Source organism: Lissotriton helveticus, chromosome 12, assembly GCF_964261635.1.
Source record: "Lissotriton helveticus chromosome 12, aLisHel1.1, whole genome shotgun sequence".
Lineage (NCBI taxonomy): Eukaryota > Metazoa > Chordata > Amphibia > Caudata > Salamandridae > Lissotriton > Lissotriton helveticus.
Window position 1 is genome coordinate 602,396,256 of NC_136073.1, and position 19,752 is coordinate 602,416,007.

The 19,752-nt window shown below is 46.1% G+C and overlaps 1 protein-coding gene across 3 annotated transcripts in view; it reads right to left on the bottom strand.

Annotated features, from left to right (window-relative positions):
* LOC144798550 (NACHT, LRR and PYD domains-containing protein 3-like) overlaps positions 1–19,752 on the bottom strand; it is a 925,301-nt gene that overhangs the window by 778,292 nt on the left and 127,257 nt on the right. For all 3 annotated transcript variants that reach the window (XM_078669484.1, XM_078669486.1, XM_078669485.1), the window contains exon 3: positions 3,923–4,092. In XM_078669484.1, the coding sequence (XP_078525610.1) occupies positions 3,923–4,092 (170 nt within the window). The remainder of the gene's footprint in view (positions 1–3,922; positions 4,093–19,752) is intronic.

Genomic DNA, 19,752 nt, shown 5'->3' on the forward strand with positions numbered 1-19,752 from the left:
AGTCTCAGTGACCGTTGTTGTTCGATTACCACTCGGGCATTCCGGCAACTCGAGACCGTGGGCATCCGCCGGTGTAGGCCATAAAGTTCGAGATGCAGTGAGTCCGGCGTCCGGCGGCCAAATCGACTTTTTGAAAGACAATTTTGTATCAGCAGGGCTTCCTTCAGTCAAACCCGTCGTCTAAATCAGGATATTAAACAGGATAGTCGTAGGAGGTGGAAGGGGTCTCGAGAGCCCTGTGCTCACGCGTCCATCTTGGATCCGCGCGAAGCTCCTCCTCTATCCTACATTTTTTACTCGATATTTTGCTACTTCAATATTTATGTCATCAATATTATTTCAGTGATCCCATGGTTACTTACAGGTGTGTTTCTCTGAGTCTACGACCTCCCTGTCACGGATATATGACGTTACCACGCGTTCTTTTACCACGCAGACCATTACCACGCATTTTTTACAACGCAGGAACCTTTACCACGAATACCTTTACAACGCAATACACTACAACGCAGGTACTATTACAACGCATACCATTACAACGTAAGTATAGGTAAGTAAATAATATGGTAAAATAATGTAATTATTAATAATATTTTTTTTAATTAATAAATTATTATTTTAATATTTAATATTTTAATTATTTATATTAATATTTATTTATTAATTTTGAAATATATATGTTAAAAATACCCCTGTACCCCAAAACCCAAACCCAGCCCTGAAACCTAAAAATACCCCTGAACCCCAAAACCCAAACCCAGCCCTGAAACCTAAAAATACCCCTGTACCCCAAAACCCAAACCCAACCCTGAAACCTAAAAATACCCCTGTACCCCAAAACCCAAACCCAGCCCTGAACCCTAAAAATACCCCTGTACCCCAAAAACTGAAAACTGACCCTGAACCCTAAAAATACCCCTTTACCCAAAAACTGAAAACTGACCCTGAACCCTAAAAATACCCCTTTACCCAAAACTGAAAACTGACCCTGAACCCTAAAAATACCCCTTTACCCAAAAACTGAAAACTAACCCTGAACCCTAAAAATACCCCTTTACCCAAAAACTGAAAACTGACCCTGAACCCTAAAAATACCCCTTTACCCAAAACTGAAAACTGACCCTGAACCCTAAAAATACCCCTTTACCCAAAAACTGAAAACTAACCCTGAACCCTAAAAATACCCATTTACCCAAAACCCAAACCTAAAATATTTTAAATAAAATTATATACTTACCAATACTTACGTTGTAATGGTATGCGTTGTAAAGGTATCTGCGTTGTAAATACCTGCGTTGTAATGGTATGCGTGGTAAAGGGTCCTGCGTTGTAAAAGTTGCGTGGTAAAGGTAGGTCGTGGTAAAAGTTGCGTGGTAAAGGTTGTATACCCCCTGTCACAGTCCTTACTTCTACTAGTGTCAGCTCCTGCCCTCAGCCTTCATCAAGCAAAAACCAAACACACATACAGCTCCCATCCCTTACCTCTAGGTCACACCCACATCCTGTGGGTTATACAAACACTGACTGCATATCCTGAAACCCTGAAATCCAAAGCCAAATTGAAGCCAAACACAGGGAGGAAGGGATGGGAACCAGGACTGTGACGGGAAGGTCGTAGACTCGGAGTAATGAAACTCACCGGTAAGTAACCAGGCATTACCTCCTCGTCCGACCTCCCCATCACAGTCCTTACTTCTATGAGCTGATACCCAAGTAACAAAATCAACTTCATATACAACTGGTGCAGAAACAGAAATATTTAGTACAATATCTACTGATTAACACAACAGTAATTGTGTACAGAACTCAAGACTGCATCACCAAAACTAGTTGAAACATCACCGCCCACTACCAATCAGTAATGCGACACAAAGGTGTGTGGGGAACTTCAAGTGCTGGCCCTGCAAATATCCGCCACAGAAGCACCCTTCAGGCTTGCCCAAGAAGCCGCCACCCATCTTGTAGAGCGACCCTGAACTGAGCCAGGCATTGATTCTCCCAATAACTCATATGCCACAACAATAGTCCATTTCAACCACCTACTGAAAGTAGACCCAGAAGGCTTCAGACATTGTCCTGCTAAACCAAATGTTACAAACAGAAAATCTACCTTATGAAAAGCACTAGTTCCATTCCGATACACACAAATGGTATGACTTACATCCAGTCTGTGCACAAGAACTACATCTTCTGTCTGAGGCTAAAACAAACAACAGTTTAAACCAACTCCTCCGAGCAATGGAAAGGAGAAGACGCCTTAAGAACAAACTTAGGATCTGGCTTCAGAACCACCCTATCTGGATAGCATTTTAAAATGGTTCCAGACACAGCAATGCTCCTAATTCCCAAACTCTTCTTGCAGGGAAGATGGCCACTAGAAAAATCACCTTGAAAGTGAGAAACCTAAGGGAAACTTCTTCCAAAGGTTCAAAAAGCACAAATCCCAAAGCCTGCAACACCAACGGTAAATCCCAACTAGGAGTTTGCAATTTTAACATCGGTTTCTTAAGAAAACAACTCCTAAATAGCCTTGTCACCAATAGAACCAGGATCCCACACTCTAGGTCTCCAAATGCTCTAATAGCTGCCCACTGTGCACGCAAACTGGAAACTGCCAAGCCCAAACCAAAACCATGTTTAAGAAAGGCCAAGATTTAAGCTTGCCCACAGTAAAACTGACCAACATTACCCCGTACACCATCTTTGAAAAGAAACCCAATGCCTGGCATAAGGCTCAAGTGTAGATGGTTTCCTAGATTTCTGAATAAAGAGCGCAACCTCTGGAGAACAACCCAAAGCCACAAGGCTTAGCCTCGCAACAGCCAGCCCGCCAACTGTAATCTGGTTAGACCCTCCTGAGACAGACTGGGAAACCTCAGTGGACACGGACAAAGAGGAGTCCCCCAACATGGTAAAATTGCCAACTGCAACAAGAGAGGGAACTAAGGCCTTCTGTTCCAGCCTGAAACCTCCATAATCAGTGAAGCTTTGTTCCATTTTATTTTGATCAGAACCCTATGAATCAATGCATTTGGAGAAAAAAGCATACATCAACCTCTCCCCCCAGTGAAACGACATTGCATCCACCTTCCAAACCCTGCTCGACTGACTCAAAGAGCAAACTTTGTCCCTCAACGCATTCTCTTGAGTTGTGAATAGACCCACTTTTGGCACGCCAAACCTTTGCATCATGACTCCAAACACTCCTTTCTCTAATGCCAACTCTGACAGGGAAGTAAAAATCCTGCTCAAGCAGCATCTCTGTTTAGCACCCCAGAAAGTTGAACTGGCCTCAGAGACAAGATTCAGTTCTGCCCAGTGGAAAATCTGCAGAGCTAACACATTCAAAGACGCAACTCTGTCACTCTCCTGATGATTTATATAGCATACCACCACTGTATTGTCGGTACCAAACAGCACTTCCTGTTGCAATACCAACAGAAGAAAATGAACCAGTGCCAACTGTCTCGCATTCAATACCCTCCAGCTGGAAGACCTCAGAGGCTCTTGTGCTGATCAGACTCCCTGCACTGAGTCTTGAGCTAATAGTGCCCCCAACCCAGCTCTCTGGCATCCGTTGTCAAGATCACACTCTGCTGGGTCACAAGCGGATAACACTTCTTCAGATTCCCAACATCCAACTTCAATTCATCACATGTGAGATGTCCTGACCCACCGAAATCATCTGCAAAAAAACAGGGTTTCTGGATATGAGGTCAGTGTTTTTATAACCCACAGGACATGGATGTGGCCTAGAGGGAAGGGATGGGAGCTGTATGTGTGTTTCTTTTGCTTGATAAATGCTGCTGATGCTCATAGAAGTAAGGACTGTGACTGGGAGGTCAGATGAGGAGGTAATGTAACTCAATGTAGAATAACATTTTTTTCACTGTTGTGTTCGTGAACAATTCGAGAGCTGTACCTGAGCCTCCTGTGCATTGATGACTTTTCTGTAGCAAAGTTCACCGAGAACAGTGTGGAGGTCGATGTTCTCAATTACGTAGACAATGTCAGGCTGAAAGTACAGAGATAATCTTCTGAGCTCGCTCTGTGAATATTTGGACAACTTCGAATGGAATTCCTGGATGTCGCCTGGGGGAAGAAATCACATTTGTCATGAAGCAGCTAACCATTTTATTATTTAGGAGTTAAATGCGTAACTGCACATTAAACATTTAGTATTACAGCTTATTTATTATACAAGAGACTATTAAAGGAGGTGGGCATTTCATTGTACAGAAGATACTGCAGTAAACGGCAGGCAGCTTTAGTATACAGGGGACAACAACCCCATTACAATCGAAAATACTCACTTCAATATATATGAGTAATGGGACCTAATTAATTAATTAACAAATTCTAATTTAATTAGTCATTCCATTAATTAGGTACAATTTTAGCACTCACATAATTAAACACAAACATGCTCATTAAAATAAAGTCTAAACATTTTGATATGGCACATAGGCCCCGAATACAAGTTGCACGGCACTCACAGTGCTAACTCTGCCCCTGTTAATACTAGTACCAGGCACTAACCCCCCAACGGTATCGTGCAATTACGAGTTGAACTCCATAGAATGGGAACGACTGCGCAGACCAGTTTCTACCAGACATAAAGATGCATGTAATTCCCAAATCTATGGAGTTTATTACTTCCTTTCTCTACTTGCTCTGAGCAGGTTCTAAATCGGAGCAGGGACTTCTATGCGGGGCGGAGGCAGACGGAAGGAAGTGGGGAAGAGTAAAGAGGTGAAACGTGGCTGAAGGGAGCATGGCCTGTTCCCTGCTAACAAAGCATGAGGTCGGGCGGCCCTGGGAGACAAAGCCTAACTTCTAGTGCAGCCAAAGTCCAAAGTATTTTACCAGCCAGTAAATGTATTCCGGTTTCCCTACTCTTGGAATACCAGAAGGGAAAACACTAGGCCATTCGTTAACAGGCAAGGGGAATTTGTCATACGGGAATTCTACTGGCGTTTCCTGCTTGGACAGGGTGCATACCTCTGTCAACCAGAAACCCAGTTCTAACAAAAGCCATATACTTCTGAGTGCCCTGCCAGAAAGACAGGTATTGAAATGTGACTCATAGATGGAGAGACATTCTTTATTGTTAGCTACTTTTGTATATCAGATACATTCCTGCAATAAGATAAGAAACCTAACGAAACAGTTTCCTCTTCCATACATGCTACAGTACCAAGAGATGTAACATTCCTGCACAACTCAAGAGAAAACAACCAAAGATGCTTAAAACTAAACAGTTATTGCAACTAAACTTATCTTTTGCAGATTTCACACCAAGGGAAGTCAAATGGTGTTTGTGCTTATGCTAACATTCACTAATATAGGCCTTAATTTCAAATGTTTGATGCTGTCTGCAGCCATCTTTATTGCAGTGCTTAATTTGAGCCTGTGGTTTACTGTGCTTGGTACTAGCACTTAATTGTCAACACCAGCACACATGACAGCTGCCACATGGTGGAGCTATCTGTCAAATTTTGAGATGAGCAGAAGAATAGCTTATTATTAATGTGGTATGAGTGATAGCTGCCTCCCAAGCCATTCTTATAGCTTTGGGGGCCTGGAATAGTCTCAATTGTCATTAGCAGCGCTGTCAGGGGCAATAGGTGGCGCAAGCTGCAGTGGCCTCCTGATGAGGGACCTGGTAGTTTTTTGTTTCTTTTTACAAATTAAGAACTGCTTTTTAGCATGTGATTCTTTTTATTTCCTTCTTACCCAATGCAAAACAATTTGTGTACTAGCATCTTTGTATGCACTATTTAGACATGATTATCATTTTCTCAGATACAGAATGATTATTCTTTTTTTGGAAGTTCTCAAGGCAGACCCTCACCAAGAATTGATTCGCCTGTATTTTGCAAGGTGTTGTGGGACACACATCCCACTCCCTCCACAAATCTGTCTAGTGCATTGGAGAGTTTCACCAATTGGATCTCTCAGGCAACTGAGTTCCTAACCCCGCCCCATCGGAACAGACGAGCAAGAATCACCCCTTCGAAACCTTGGTATTCTAGTAAGCTTAGGGCATTAAAACAGTCCTGTAAAACATTGGAATGCAGTTGGAGACTGGCATACTGCCCCCTGGCCAAAATAGCGCTAGGGAAGGCCCGGCGCGTATACTATGCCACTATCAGTAAGGCAAAAAGTTGCTTCTATACGGAACGCATCGCTAAGTCTAAAAATAACTCGAAGGACATTTTTGCTATTGTCCAGAGTTATCTAATTCCCTACGCTGAGCGTACTTCCCTTCCTGCCTCCACCGAATGGTGTGAGAAGTTATCAAGTTTTATTGAGAAGATTCAGGCCATCCAGGACAGTCTGGGTACTAATTAGCACGGGCAAGCTAGGTTTGTTAGCTCGATCACTTCTGCTTCCGCCCAGCCAGTTTACCTCCTGACAGGTTTTTCACCTATCTCCCCGCCTGATACACTATGCATTCTTAAATCACTTAAATCAGGTTCTCCAACTGACCCGTGCCAGGCCAGGCTACTTGCTGAGGCAGCGGAGATGGTTAACCCTGAGGTGAATTCCATCATAAATGTATCCCTCCATACTGCCACAGTACCACTAGATTGGAAGCAGGCTAAGGGCCAGATGTAGATAGCCAAATACCGGTCGGTAACGGCCGAAACTCGGTAATTTCGGCAGTTACCGACCGGTATTAGGACATTGAGATGTAGGTCGGCCAAAAATCACAGAATCGGAAAAAATTCCGAATCGGTAGCTTACCGAGTCGGTAAATAATCCGAATCGGTAATATTACAGAATGAGAAAAATTACCGATTCAGAAAATATACCGAGTCGGTAAATGTTCCGAATCGGTGAAATTACCGAATCGGAAAACATACCGAGTCGGTAAATGTTCCGAATCGGTAAAATTACAGAATCAGAAATTAAGAAGTGGAAAAAACAACACCATCGAGATGTAGGTGAGCCATAATTTACCGATTTTCACCAAAAATCGGTATTTATGAATCGGTATTTAACATGGATTGAAAGCAGGTGGTAATCAGGTGCAGCCTATAAAAAAGGCCCCCAAAATGCAACACTGGAACCACTATGGCGGCTTTCTATGTAATAGCAAGACGTCTACGGCTACAGGCAGCAGGTGAGGGGGAATGGAGAAGGGAGGAGCAGGTGTACCGGCAGAGGATTACACTCTTCCAATTGACAGAGCCAGAGATACTGCAAAGATACAGACTGCACCCCGAAACCATCATGGACCTGATCAGGGACCTGCACCCACTCCTGGACCACCCAAGACCAAGGGCCCACGCCATCCCACCCCATGTGCAGGTGCTCTGTAGCATACACCTCCTTGCATCTGGGAGCTACCAGAGTGTTGTTGCTGCGGTAGGTGGGGTGTCCCAGAGCTGCCTGTCGCGTTTATTCAGAAAGTTCCTGGAATCCATGATGCAAAGAATGGAGCATTACATCCACTTCCCAGACACTGATGCGAACTTGCTCAGAACCAAGACTGACTTTTACCTCATGGCAAATTTCCCACACGTGATTGGCTGCATTGATGGGACCCACATCCCCATTTGCCCCCCAGCTGCCACTGAGCACATATACAGGAACAGGAAGTCCTCACACACAATCAATGTACAAGCAATCTGTGATGCCAAGTACATTATCACCGATATAGTGGCCAGATACCCAGGAAGCACCCACGATTCATACATATTCCAAAATAGTGGGATCTATACCCGCCTGACAGCGGGTGAATTTGGGGAAGGATACCTGCTAGGTAAATAAATGGGTGACACTCCCTTGATAGATGAAGCAGACGTATGTCAATGTGTGCCTCTGAGTAATGTATCTTTTTTCTTTCACATTAGGGGATAGTGCATACGCACTCCGTTCCTTCGTCCTGACACCCTACCTCAACCCCACAACCCCCAGCCAGAGACGCTACAATGTGGCACATAAATCCACCCGCAACATCATTGAGCGCACCTTTGGGCTCCTGAAGAGCCGGTTCCGCTGCCTCCACAAAAGTGGGGGGGCACGGCAGTACTCACCTGTAACATGCTGTAAGATTATTGCTACCTGTGCGATGTTGCACAACCTCGCTACTAAGAGGGGCACAGAGGTGGAATTGGAGGACTATGAAGACCATGATGATGAGCAGGCACTACCAGCAGCCAAAACAGTAGGAGGACCAACACCCACAGACGGGAGACAGAGACGGGCAGAAATCACACACAACTACTTCTGAGTAAGTATAGAGACAAAGCACGTGTTGTACTTCAATGCACGTAGTTTATTTTGCACTACGTTGAAATGACATAAGCCACAGAACACACATACTAGTGTTCCCAGCACTACTGTGCGGACGGGGGTTACCTCACCCTCACATGTCCATCTGCATATGGCAGACTCACTGCTTGCGCCCATGAACACCCACGCGTGATGCCTGAGGTTGATTAGGTTCAGAGTCTGCTGTGCCTGCGCCGGCACTCTGGCGTCTGCTGCTCCTCCTTACTTCAGGGACAGGGGTGCTGCTCCTGCTACTAGGGGTATCTGTGTCCCCAACAACTTCTGCTCCTGTGGTGGCTGACTGGATTGTCAGCAGCACTTCAAGTGCTGTAGTGACTCTCCCCATCCCCCGGGATAGATCAGTACAGCAGTGCACCAGCCCCTCCTGCATCGCAACTGAACGGCGACACATCAGTGAAGTCGTAGTTGCTAGTTGGCGCATTCCCCTTTTCTGCTGGTGCGTGCGATGGCTCCCCCTGCGCCTTTGTGCACGGTCCTCTCGTACTTCCTCACACAGTGTCATCACACACTGAGACATGTCCCTGACTCCATCTGCCATGTCCCTCATGCTGTCTGCCATTAATGCTATTCCCTTGTTCATGTCTGTGACATTAGTGTTCAAAAGGCGCATTTGTCTATGCACTGCACTTATTCCTTTCGCCTGCAGGCGCTGCACCTTGACCATTGTGGTCTCAAGGCCTTGGAAGACATCTGCATCACGGCCACTGACGTTTGACTCCTGGACCCTACGACGTCTTGTTCCACCGGATCGCCTGACAGGAGTGGATGAATGACATGGTGCACTTCCTGCCATTGGCTGTCTTGACTCCTCACACTCCCTTTCCTCATCGGAGGATGTTTGTAGGATCCTTTGCGGGGGACCCTCATGCCTCACGGGCCTGAAGATGTCTGAGACATCTGTGTCTGCTGGTGTGTGAGGTTGTTGTGACTCATCTTGTGGTGAGTCAAGGAGCACTGGAGATGCTTCAAGGTGCATGGTGTCGTCTGCCTCTGGTGTCTCTGCTGCTTGTGTGCAGGGTGCTGTAGGTCTTGCAGTGCTGGGCCCTGCAACCCTGCCTTCTTGCTCACTCCTATCCCTTTGGGGATGTGTCTTCTCCCTCACCTGCAGTGACTTGCGTGATGTCTCCCCTGTGGACAGATATGGACAGTGTCTTAGTGGTGCTTTCACCGTGTAAATCACTATTAAATTACATTATTATTTCACTTTGTCCTGCTCCTCCCATGTCTCTGATTGTATTGTGTGGCATGCCTGTCAACATTTCATGTAGACTGATCATATGGCTATTCTTATGACTACCACTCCCATAATGCATTGCAGGTGAATACTAAATAAGCATGGGCGTAAAATCCGTTCCCCTCGCGGATTTTGCGGATTTTCGGTAAATTCGCAATCCGCGAACTCTCGCGAACTTCCCGAAAATTCATAAAATCCGTGCGAAGCGGATTTTTTGCTTGGTCGCACTTGCCAACTAGAATACTATACAATTTCGCGGGAGTAAACACTTGCGAACACATAGATGCGGCGGGCAGCGACAATCTCGCAATTGCGAGATTGCAAAATTTGCAATTTCGCACAAGAAATCCACCAGCAGGCAGCATAAACCTTGAAAATTATGATTTTTATCAGAATAACTCCTCAGGTTGACATTTGCCTGCACTTTTTCTTTGCAAGGAGTCCATTTTGGGGGGTGGGGGTGGGAGGAAGGAAGTGCCCCACAGTCTCCAACTTCCTGTTCCTGTCCACCAGGCTCCTCCCAGTGCTTTCTTCATGTGCTGGTCACTTTGATTTGGATCTTGACCTGGAAGGATTACTTTTTGTGGATGCTGCTGGATATTTGGATTTTTGCAAAACTGAAAGCACTCAGCAGGTGCAAAAGTTCAATCTTATCATTAGTAACCATTCCCTGTGTTGCTTCCTGAGGGCCCCTTCAGAGTTCATTTGCCTACTTGCAACTATTCTATGACCCTGCTCTGACCCTCACAGCAGGCTCAGAGAATAGCTACAAGTATACAACAAAGGTCCTGTTAAAAAAATTACACTGCAACAGAAAGCAATTACAGACAAAACTGAAAGCACTCAGCAGGTGCAAAAGTTCAATCTTATCATTAGTAACCATTCCCTGTAGTGCTTCCTGAGGGGCCCCTTCAGAGTTCAGTTGCCTACTTGCAACTATAGGCCACAAAGGTCCTGTGAAAAAAAAAATGCACTGCAACAGAAAGCAAATTACAGATAAGGAAGCAGGTGCCAGCCAGACTGGAAGTTTAAATTCAGTGACACATTAATCAACCCCAAATTAATTCATGTCAGTTGAAGCAGGGCAGGTGTGCTTGCTTTTTTTCACCCCCATAATCTACAGTGATAAACCAACCAGAGGGTGGCAGTGATGTACCAGAGGGTGGCATGGGTGTACCAGAGGGTGGCAGTGGTGAAACAGAGGGTGCTGTGAACCTGTGATGATGAACCAGATGTAGAAACAACATAGTCGCGGCCGTTGCGAGCCGACAAGTAAGTTCGCAATTGCGAACTGGTACAGAACCCTTGCGAACTGGCAGAAATCCTTGCGAACACAAAAAATCCGCAAATTCGCGAGAGTTCGCGGATTTTGCGGATTGCGAATCCGTAAACACGCAAGTTCGCGGATTGCCAATTCGCAAAAGTCAGTACTGGATTTCCTCAACTCATAGACATATTGGGGGAGGGACACAGGCAGGGGGTGTGGGATGATGGACATGTCCCTTACCTTTCTTAGCTGCAGCTCGGGCTGAGCTGTCTGCATCACCAATCCCCACAACGCACTCTGGCTCCAGTGTGGACTCCACTAGCTCTTCCAGGTCCGTGAGAGCAGGTGCCCTGTTCTTCCCTTCTCCTGTGGCATTGGCCTCCTTGCTTCTTGCAGCCAGTTTCTTCTTTGTAACAATCCTTAGATCGTACCATCGCTTCTTGAGATCGTCCACTTCCCTGGTGGTCACTCCGTAAGGGTGTACTTTGGTCTGGATCCCCAGCCAGGTGTTCCTCTTGACAGCCTCTGGTACCTGCAGGGACTGCTTCCCAAAGATTTTTGGGTAGTGCTTCACGACCTCCTCCACCAGCACCTGCAGTTCACCAGTGCTGAACTTCATCTTCCTCTTCCTCTCTGCACCTTCCCTCTGAGAGTCTTGGGGATCCATTTGTATGTCCTGCAGGGCTCTGCTTCACACCAGCCTGTCTCTGTGCAACTGCTCTCCTGTGTGATCAGGTACACTGCACCTGCATGGGTGTGGCCACTTCCTGGTTGTGGGGTGGGGTGGATGCACAGGATTGGTCTATTGCTCTGTTGGTTGGCTGAGGGGCGGGGTGGAGGCACGTGATTGGTTGATACATCAACTGCCTGATATTTTGTATCCCCGACTCGGTATTTACCGAATTGGTATTTACCGAATAGGTAAATACCGATTCGGTAGATTCAATGCATTCCTATGGGCCACCGGGCCCATAGGATTGCAAGTGAATTACCGAGTCGGTTTTTGCCGTATTGGTAAATGCCAAATCGGTAAATACCGGGTCGTGGTTTCCGAATTTTACCGATTCGGTATTTTTTACCGATTTTTGACCTACATCTCATTTCCCTTTTCTTAAATATCGATTCGGTAAAAATCGGTATTTTAGAGTCGGTAAAAATGAGTTACCTACATCTGGCCCTAAGTGTTTTAAAATGCAAATGTATGTCTTTTAATCTGCATAATTAATTTAAGGGCAATATATTTATGAATGAATTACCCCTCGAGCAAGTAAAGGCATTTAGCTACCTGGGTGTTAACATTCAACATGATTTGCGATGGAACCAAGAGGTAGAGTTGGCAACGCTTAAGCATCGCCAACTGGCTGGAGCATTGAGCTCTGAGCATGCTAAGTCACTAACTAAACCAATTGCCCCTGCTCTTCGTGTTTACGATGCAAAGGTGGTTAGCTCAGCCCTCTACGGCGTAGAGATTTGGGGATTTGAGAATCTAGGTAAAATGACTGCATCTGATAATAGGTTCCTACTAAATCTCATTAACTTACCTCAGAGTACCCCTATGTGTCCTGTTTTTTATGACTTAGGAATGAGGCCAATCAAATTTATTGCTAACTTGCGACCGGTATTATACTGGAGGCGCTTATGGTCAACTCCTGAACTGAGAATGTTTGCTACAGGACTCATGGATATAATTAAAAGTGATACCTTTCATAAAATCAAATGGTATTCTGGCGTTGGGGGGATTCTTGTAGAGCTAGGAATGCAAGAGCTATGGGAGGATCCACTTAATGCTAGGTTTCCACCGAAAAAGTTCCTAAAGGGTATATACTGGGAGATGGTAGCCTCAAAAGTTTTTAGAACTACTGCTCCACTTTCGCTCACAGGGATCTTCCTGGATTTTAAAGATGTGACTACCCTAGAAACATTCTCGGATGATATAACCAAGCCACTGGATAGAAAGCTCTATTTCCAGCTTAGAATTGGTAGTTTACCAATTAGAGCATTCACATCTAGGTGGTCAGACGGTGGAAAGGCCTTTTGTCCCTGTTGTCCGGCCCCCTTGCAATCAATTACCCACATGCTATTTGGGTGCCCTGGGTATTTTGCCCCGCGTAGGGCCTGGTTGCGCCCAATGTGTGAATTATTAGGTACCAGGAGTGGTATGGCAGCTACTAGAATTATTTGCACAAGTACTAACCCTTCTGTATACATAGCAGTGGCAAAGTTCCTAGGGTGGTCTTCGACTATTAGGAGTAAAATAATGAAGGGGTGATTCGGCCATAGTGTGCTTTTGTGGTATACTGTGGATTTTAGCTATCATGAATTGTATGCTTTTTTAAATTTCAAGATAAATTGCATTTTAGATATTATGAATTGTTTGCATTTTTAACTTTGAGATGAATTGTATGTATTTTTATGCTTTTATGACATTTCTCGAATAAAGCTTGTTTGAATTGAATTGAGGAAGCAGGCTAAACTGCTACCGCTTTTAAAAACAGCCCTCCCTTGACCCCCAACACACTTGCTAGCTATAGACCTATATCCCTCCTGCTGGCCACGGCAAAGGTATGCGAGAAAGCAGTTTTTAAACAGCTATCCACCTTTGCTGAGGCTTCTGGCGCCCTCCACCCAGCTCAATCTGGATTCAGGGCATCATATAGCAAGGAGATGGCCTTAGTTGAAATATCGGAGGCAATAAGGGAATGCTTGGATGCAGGCGGCAGAGCAGCCCTGATTTTATTGGACCTCTCTGCTGCCTTTGACACAGGGCCCCATCACCAATTACTTGCTCACCTCTCAAGTATTGGGATCTCTGGCCAGGCCTGTGAGTGGCTCAAATCCTTTCTAGAGGACAGGTCCCAACAGGTATGGCAGCCCCCGTTTTTCTCGTCTTCCAGCCAGGTCACTACGGGAGTTACACAGGGGTCTACTTTGAGTCCCCAGCTTTTTAACATATATGTTACCCCCCTGATCTATCTAGCAGCGGAGCTGGGAGCGAAGATCATAGCTTACGCCGACGATACCAAGCTCCTCTTCACCTGGAAGAAAAATGATCTGACCCCGGACAAAGTGAAAGACTGTCTTTCCGCTGTTTTTAAATGGCTTGCACTGGCGCAGCTGAAGTGCTAGGAAAGGAAGACAAATCAGAGGTTCTCCTGTATGGACCCTTTCCCCCACATTTCAGTGAAGCGATCTGGCCTTCAGAATACCCCTGCCAAACTAGGTCAGCAACCCTGTTAAGAACTTAGGGGTTTGGTTCAGTGAAGACCTCAGGTTTTCTACGCAGATCAAAAAACTGGCGGGAGTGTGCTTTGGTACACTGAAATCCCTCAGAAAGTTTTTTCCCCTACTGCCCCGGCCAGCTAAGGGAATGTGACTTGTGCTCTTATCCTATCATGTATTAACTATGCCAATGCTTTATACATTGGCCTGCCCGGTTATCATTTAAGAAGACTGCAAACCAAACAGAATGCGTCAGCTAGGGTTCTGCTCGGTTTCTCAGGAAGGTCAAGCATGAAGCAACATATACGGGCCCTTCATTGGGATCCAGTGGCCCACCGTGTTCAGTTTAAAGCTCTTACTTTGGCACATAGAGCTTTACACAGAGAGGGGCCACTCTACCTTAGGAGACGCTTCACCTTCTATGTTCCACGTTGACATTTACGCTCCGCTGACCACCGTCGGGCAGTCATCCCCCGCTTCCGCCCCACTCGCATGGGCGGCAGCTCCTTATCTTTTAAGGCGGCTGAAGCCTAATTCCCTTCCGACGGAACTGCGCAACATCCACGATATCAGAATGTTTAAGAAACATCTAAAATCCCTGTTGTTTAACTAATTCCTGGTATGTTTAGCCTCCTCCCCTTCCTTCTACTAGCACTTCGCGCCGGAACACTCTAGAGTATCCGCGCACACTATAAATGCAGTATAACATAACATTTAATTGTAAAATACATTATAAAAGAAGCCATTTTCGGAGTTGGGCTCACTCTCCTATGATCTTTAGGAGGGAACACTGTCGGTCTGACATCTGATTTATGACTATTATTTGAACTAAATTATACTTTGTTCTTCGACATTATCATTTGCATTTTAGTCTGAGCTCTATGCTATTATTTGATTAAAAAACCAACTGACTGATTTCTAATCATTTCTGGAATTACTTAAACCTTTTATAAACATGGTTTTATTTTAATATTTTGACTCTTTTTCATTGCAAAGCCTAATGTACTTTTCCAATTTAAAAAACGAATTTAAATTCAATTTAATTCCAAATTTCTATCCCAGTACAAATTGTATCAATGAAAGTACAAGACAGAGCAATAAAATACATATAATATGAATAATTTAAAACACAGTACATGAATAAAAACACACAGAAAATTAAAATCACAGTCAGCCGACAAAAGTAAATGAAGTGCAGAATACAAGTTTAATTCTTGCAGCAAGCCTAAGTAGTATTCATGGTGCCACGGGCTCTTACAGCCGCTTTCAAAAAGGTGCCCAAGTGAATAGTCTCCTGCTCATCCGCCAATTGAAAAAATATTTTCTGGCCATATCTCATATCTCAAGTTGTTAATGCAATATTTTCTTAAAAAGGGAACCAAAAAGTGCTTTGAGTACATAGCAAAAAAATCACAAAAAATGAAAAATGCAACATTGTTTGCCCAGAATTCCCATCACAGGGTTATGGCATGGACTCAAGGTCCGTATTAAAACTCATTGGAACGCACAGAAGGTATTTCATTGTGTCAGCCCTGTAACAGAACAAAAGACTCTGTTCCCTTCACCCCCTTGCTCCAATCAGATACCCAACGGTATTATCTAGAAGATTATGTTGCCACACTCATGTTTCGTCTCTCCATAAACATTCTTTTAGACGATCCCCGGTCATAAAAGTCCTGCTGTAACAGTTTTTTCTTAATATTTAAATTGTGAGTGGGGTCAGTAAAAACCTGCTGTAAATTAACCAAACTGAGGCTAAGTTCAACACTAGCAAGTCAATTTTTTCATTGTCAGCAAGGGGACAGCATTTCATATTAAATAGAAGAAATCTCCATTAGAGGTACATCTAGACATGTATATAAACATTTCTAAAGACAGTACAATACCAGTCACACCCTTTACAATAATTAGAAACTTAAATCCATATTCCTACTATTGGGAGGCTTCGATTCAAATTATATATTACGCGTTTGCGCAGTCTGATCTATTAGCTTTATATATCTAATGCCAAAGGCCCCCATATAGTGTCCAATTTTGCCAACGAGCGTGTTCCTCTAAACCGAGCTAGGGCTTTCTCCATTTCATACATTTCCCTTACTATTAACCACCATTCACTTGTGGTGGGAAGTTTAGAAGAGATCCAAGGCCTGGCGATTGTAAATCGGGCAGCAACCAGAGAGATTGCAATAAGTCGCTTCAGACCAGAATCTTTTCTTTTTAATCAAGCATGATTTCCATGACTGTGGGGTTGGAATCTATCCCTAATTGTTCCCTCATCCCCTGAGCTATCTTCTGCCAAAAAACTTCTAACGCTGGGCAAGTGGTAATCATATGTATTAATTCTGCAGCATACATCCCACATTTGGGACATTTTTTCCGACCCCCTCCTTGACTCTCCTGAGCCCAGCTAGCAATATTCTCTGGGGTGTATAGAGCATACAGATTGTGGGGAATTGCTGTAGTCTTAAGTTTACAGAATTCATTGATTCTTCTAAAGTTCCCAATGCCAGAGTGATGGTTTTGGAAGTAACCTTTATCCCCAGAGTCCTAGTCCATATTGCCACCAGCTTTTGACACCCATTCTGTCTGAAGTTACTATTATGTTATTTCAATTTTTCAGCGTGCAGGCGATCCCATATTTTCGAATTAGACACTGTTGTTAAGGCTAGGTGTTTTAAAAAAAATCCCTTATTTGAAGATACTTAAATACATGTAGCCAGGAAGATTATAAACAAGCTGCAAGCTCATAAATGCACTAAAACCATTACAATCGTACAAATTGCCCAGATATTGAATCCCGTACCTAGCCCAGCACCTGCTGGCAGTATCGTGAAATACCTCTGGTAGCAAGGCATTACCCCATAATGGCAGATTACACTTAACAGACATAGTTCGCACATTATCTCTGATGGCCTTAAACCTGACCCTTTAAAAGTAATTGGGATGTGGGCGTGGCCAAGATGGCGGCCGAGTGAGACGCTTTTGAGAGGCTTCCCGGCAACTTAGACACATAGCTTAAATTTAGCAGCCCGATACCGGCACCTGAAGCGGTGGGAGATGAGCTGTGGGCTTAAGGGCGCGATCCCAAGAGTTTGCAGTGTGATCATACCTCCAGTGCGGCGGATGCAAGGCGATTGCAGCTGAAGTCGCCTCAGGCCCCGATGACTGATGGAGAGGAGGGGTCTGGCCTGATGGGTCGGCCTTGGGGGTGAATCACTGTTTGAGTCCCCGGTGGCAGCGAAGGAAGGAGGAGTCGAGCTGCTGTCTGGCGATAGGTGACTCCCCCCGAGAGACGGTGAGATCTGCGCTCAGCTGCGACCCGACACGGCCCGGGTGCGTGACTGGCTCCGAGTGGAGTCAGGGCCCCTATCGAGAGTCGAGGAGAGGCGGAGCGACTGAGCCTGAAGCAATTTGGCAGGCTCGGACCCTGAGACAGAGAAGTGGGCCTGCTGCGCTGGTTGACCTGCGTGATCCCCTGCCGGATTCCCTGATGTCCAAGTGGAAAGAGGAATTTAAGCTGCAGCCCAGCCACCGGCAACACACGGCATGCAGGTGAGGCCGGCAAGCTGTTGAGGCCTGGGGGAACTTGCGGCCTCCCCTGGTGTGAGGCTAAGTCGGCTGGCCGGTGCAGAGCCGAGAGAGAACAGTTGCTACTGACCATATCCCCGCCATCGACAGGCACTGCGGCCTTTGGGGATTATTCATCCCACAGTGGGTGCAACAATGGGCGGTACCATCCCAGGGTAGAGGCTTGGTGCAGAGGGAGATAGCCGTGCGACGCAACAGAGAGATCACCTGGGGAGGCTCAATAGTGAAAGCTTGCTATTACTGACTATCCTGGGCCCCTCTGGGTGAATCAGACATCTGTGCTCTAGCTGCAGCGAGACATTGAGGGCAGCGCAAATCGCCTGGTCTGGTGAGCCCTTCCCTGGGGAGCTCAAGGGGTCAAAGTGCAGCTCTATCACCCCTTCCCCTGGACAGAGTCGGTGCATCACTAGAAGGGATCGATCTAAGTGGGAGAAGGGAGAATAGCTGGCCCTTAATTGCAGGGCTGCAACACTTAAAGGGAGGGCTTGTCACCGGGGCCAGACAGGCCATGCATCCATGGAGAGAGGCACTGAGGGGAGGTCATCGGTCCCCCAGAGGGATAGGGGATGCCGGCGCAGACAAACTGCAAGGGACTCCCCTGGTGAGGAGGTTGATGTCTGGACCGGCGTGGCGAGACCTGCGATGCCCAGCGGGGGTGGGTTGGGGGAACCCCGGAGTCTTTGAAGTCGTAGGAAGGCCTCCACCAACTACTATAACCCACGCCGCTCCAGAATGTGGCAGACACTGCCTTCGAGTTCCGCTTGCAGTGCTTGGTGACTCTACCCGCTTTCTCTCACGTTTCACGGATTGACGCCGGGAGGAGGTCCCTAGCAGCTGCTCTTTCCCACAGTTGGCACCGGGGTAGTAGCCTGCGCCACACAATTTGCCTTTCCTTCTCATTAGCATAGACAAGATTGGACTCTAGGAGGCCTTACGCCGACTGTGGCATCCAGCGCGCCTGCTGCACTTTGAGGAGCTGTGAAAAGGAACGTTGACCAGGGCACGCTGCTCCGGCTGCCTTCATTGGCTGCCACCCTTCCTTCAGCAGACATCCTCCATTGCTCCAATGGCTTCTGCCAGGAATAAGAAAGACAGATCCGTTAAAGACATGCTGCTTAAGCAACTTAAAGCAGCCTCCACCATGAGCGCACCAGTGGAAGACGAGGAACTGAAGGGAGATCTGGAAGCTCAAGTTGCTCCTGCAACCCAGGCCTTCATGACCAAGCTTTTCTCATCCCTTCATGAGGACCTGCTCACCGTGCAAAATCAGCTCTCGGCAGACTTGAAGGATGTTAGAAAGGACCTGGACGAGATGGGAGACTGCGTCGCATCCCTTGAGGAGCGAGAAACCAGCATGGATGAAGAACTGGAAATGATGCAGCAAGAGATACTGCGTCTAGGCGAGCAGCACCTTGAGTTGCAAACAGCGACGGAGGATTTGGAGAACTGCTCGTGCCGCATCAATGTGCGCTTTAGAGGAGTGCCATCCTGGGCAGTAGGGGATAACATACATGAATACGTTCTGGCTCTTTTCCAACAAGTTCTGGATGATAAACCCCCTTCAGATATTCAAAAGGAAAAAGTACAGTGTGGGTCTGCCCAAGGGACCAAAAGCACCCCAACCAGATATTCTGGTGTGTGTACACAATTTCCAACTTAAAGAAACCATCCTCCTGAAAGGCCTGAAAGGCCCAGCTATTCCAGTTCAGGGGCCATTAATTGACCTTTTTCCAGGATTTCTTCCTGACCACGCTAGCCAAAAGGAGGGAGTTCCGGGTTGTCACCACCCACTTGCGAGAAAGGGGAATAGCATACTCCTGGGGTCACCCTTATTGCATAATTTTTCGACTTGAGAACAAGTAGTGGCAAATAAGGTCGCTGAAAGAAGCCGTCAAAGTGCTGGGGCTCCCAGGGGATCCTCCCCAGGAGGAAACTTCCAGGTTTGGGAAGACCATGAAAGCTCCTGCCCCACGGTGGTGACAGGTGGGGGGTCCTCCCCCTAGTCACAAACATGACTCAGAAACGATTGTCAGCTAACAAAAGGCAATGATTAGTGCCCTTGCCAACTCGCCTGAACACACTGTCTCTCCTTGAATTTCCTCCGGGGCATCGGACAGCTTGATCGCAGATGGCACCGGGG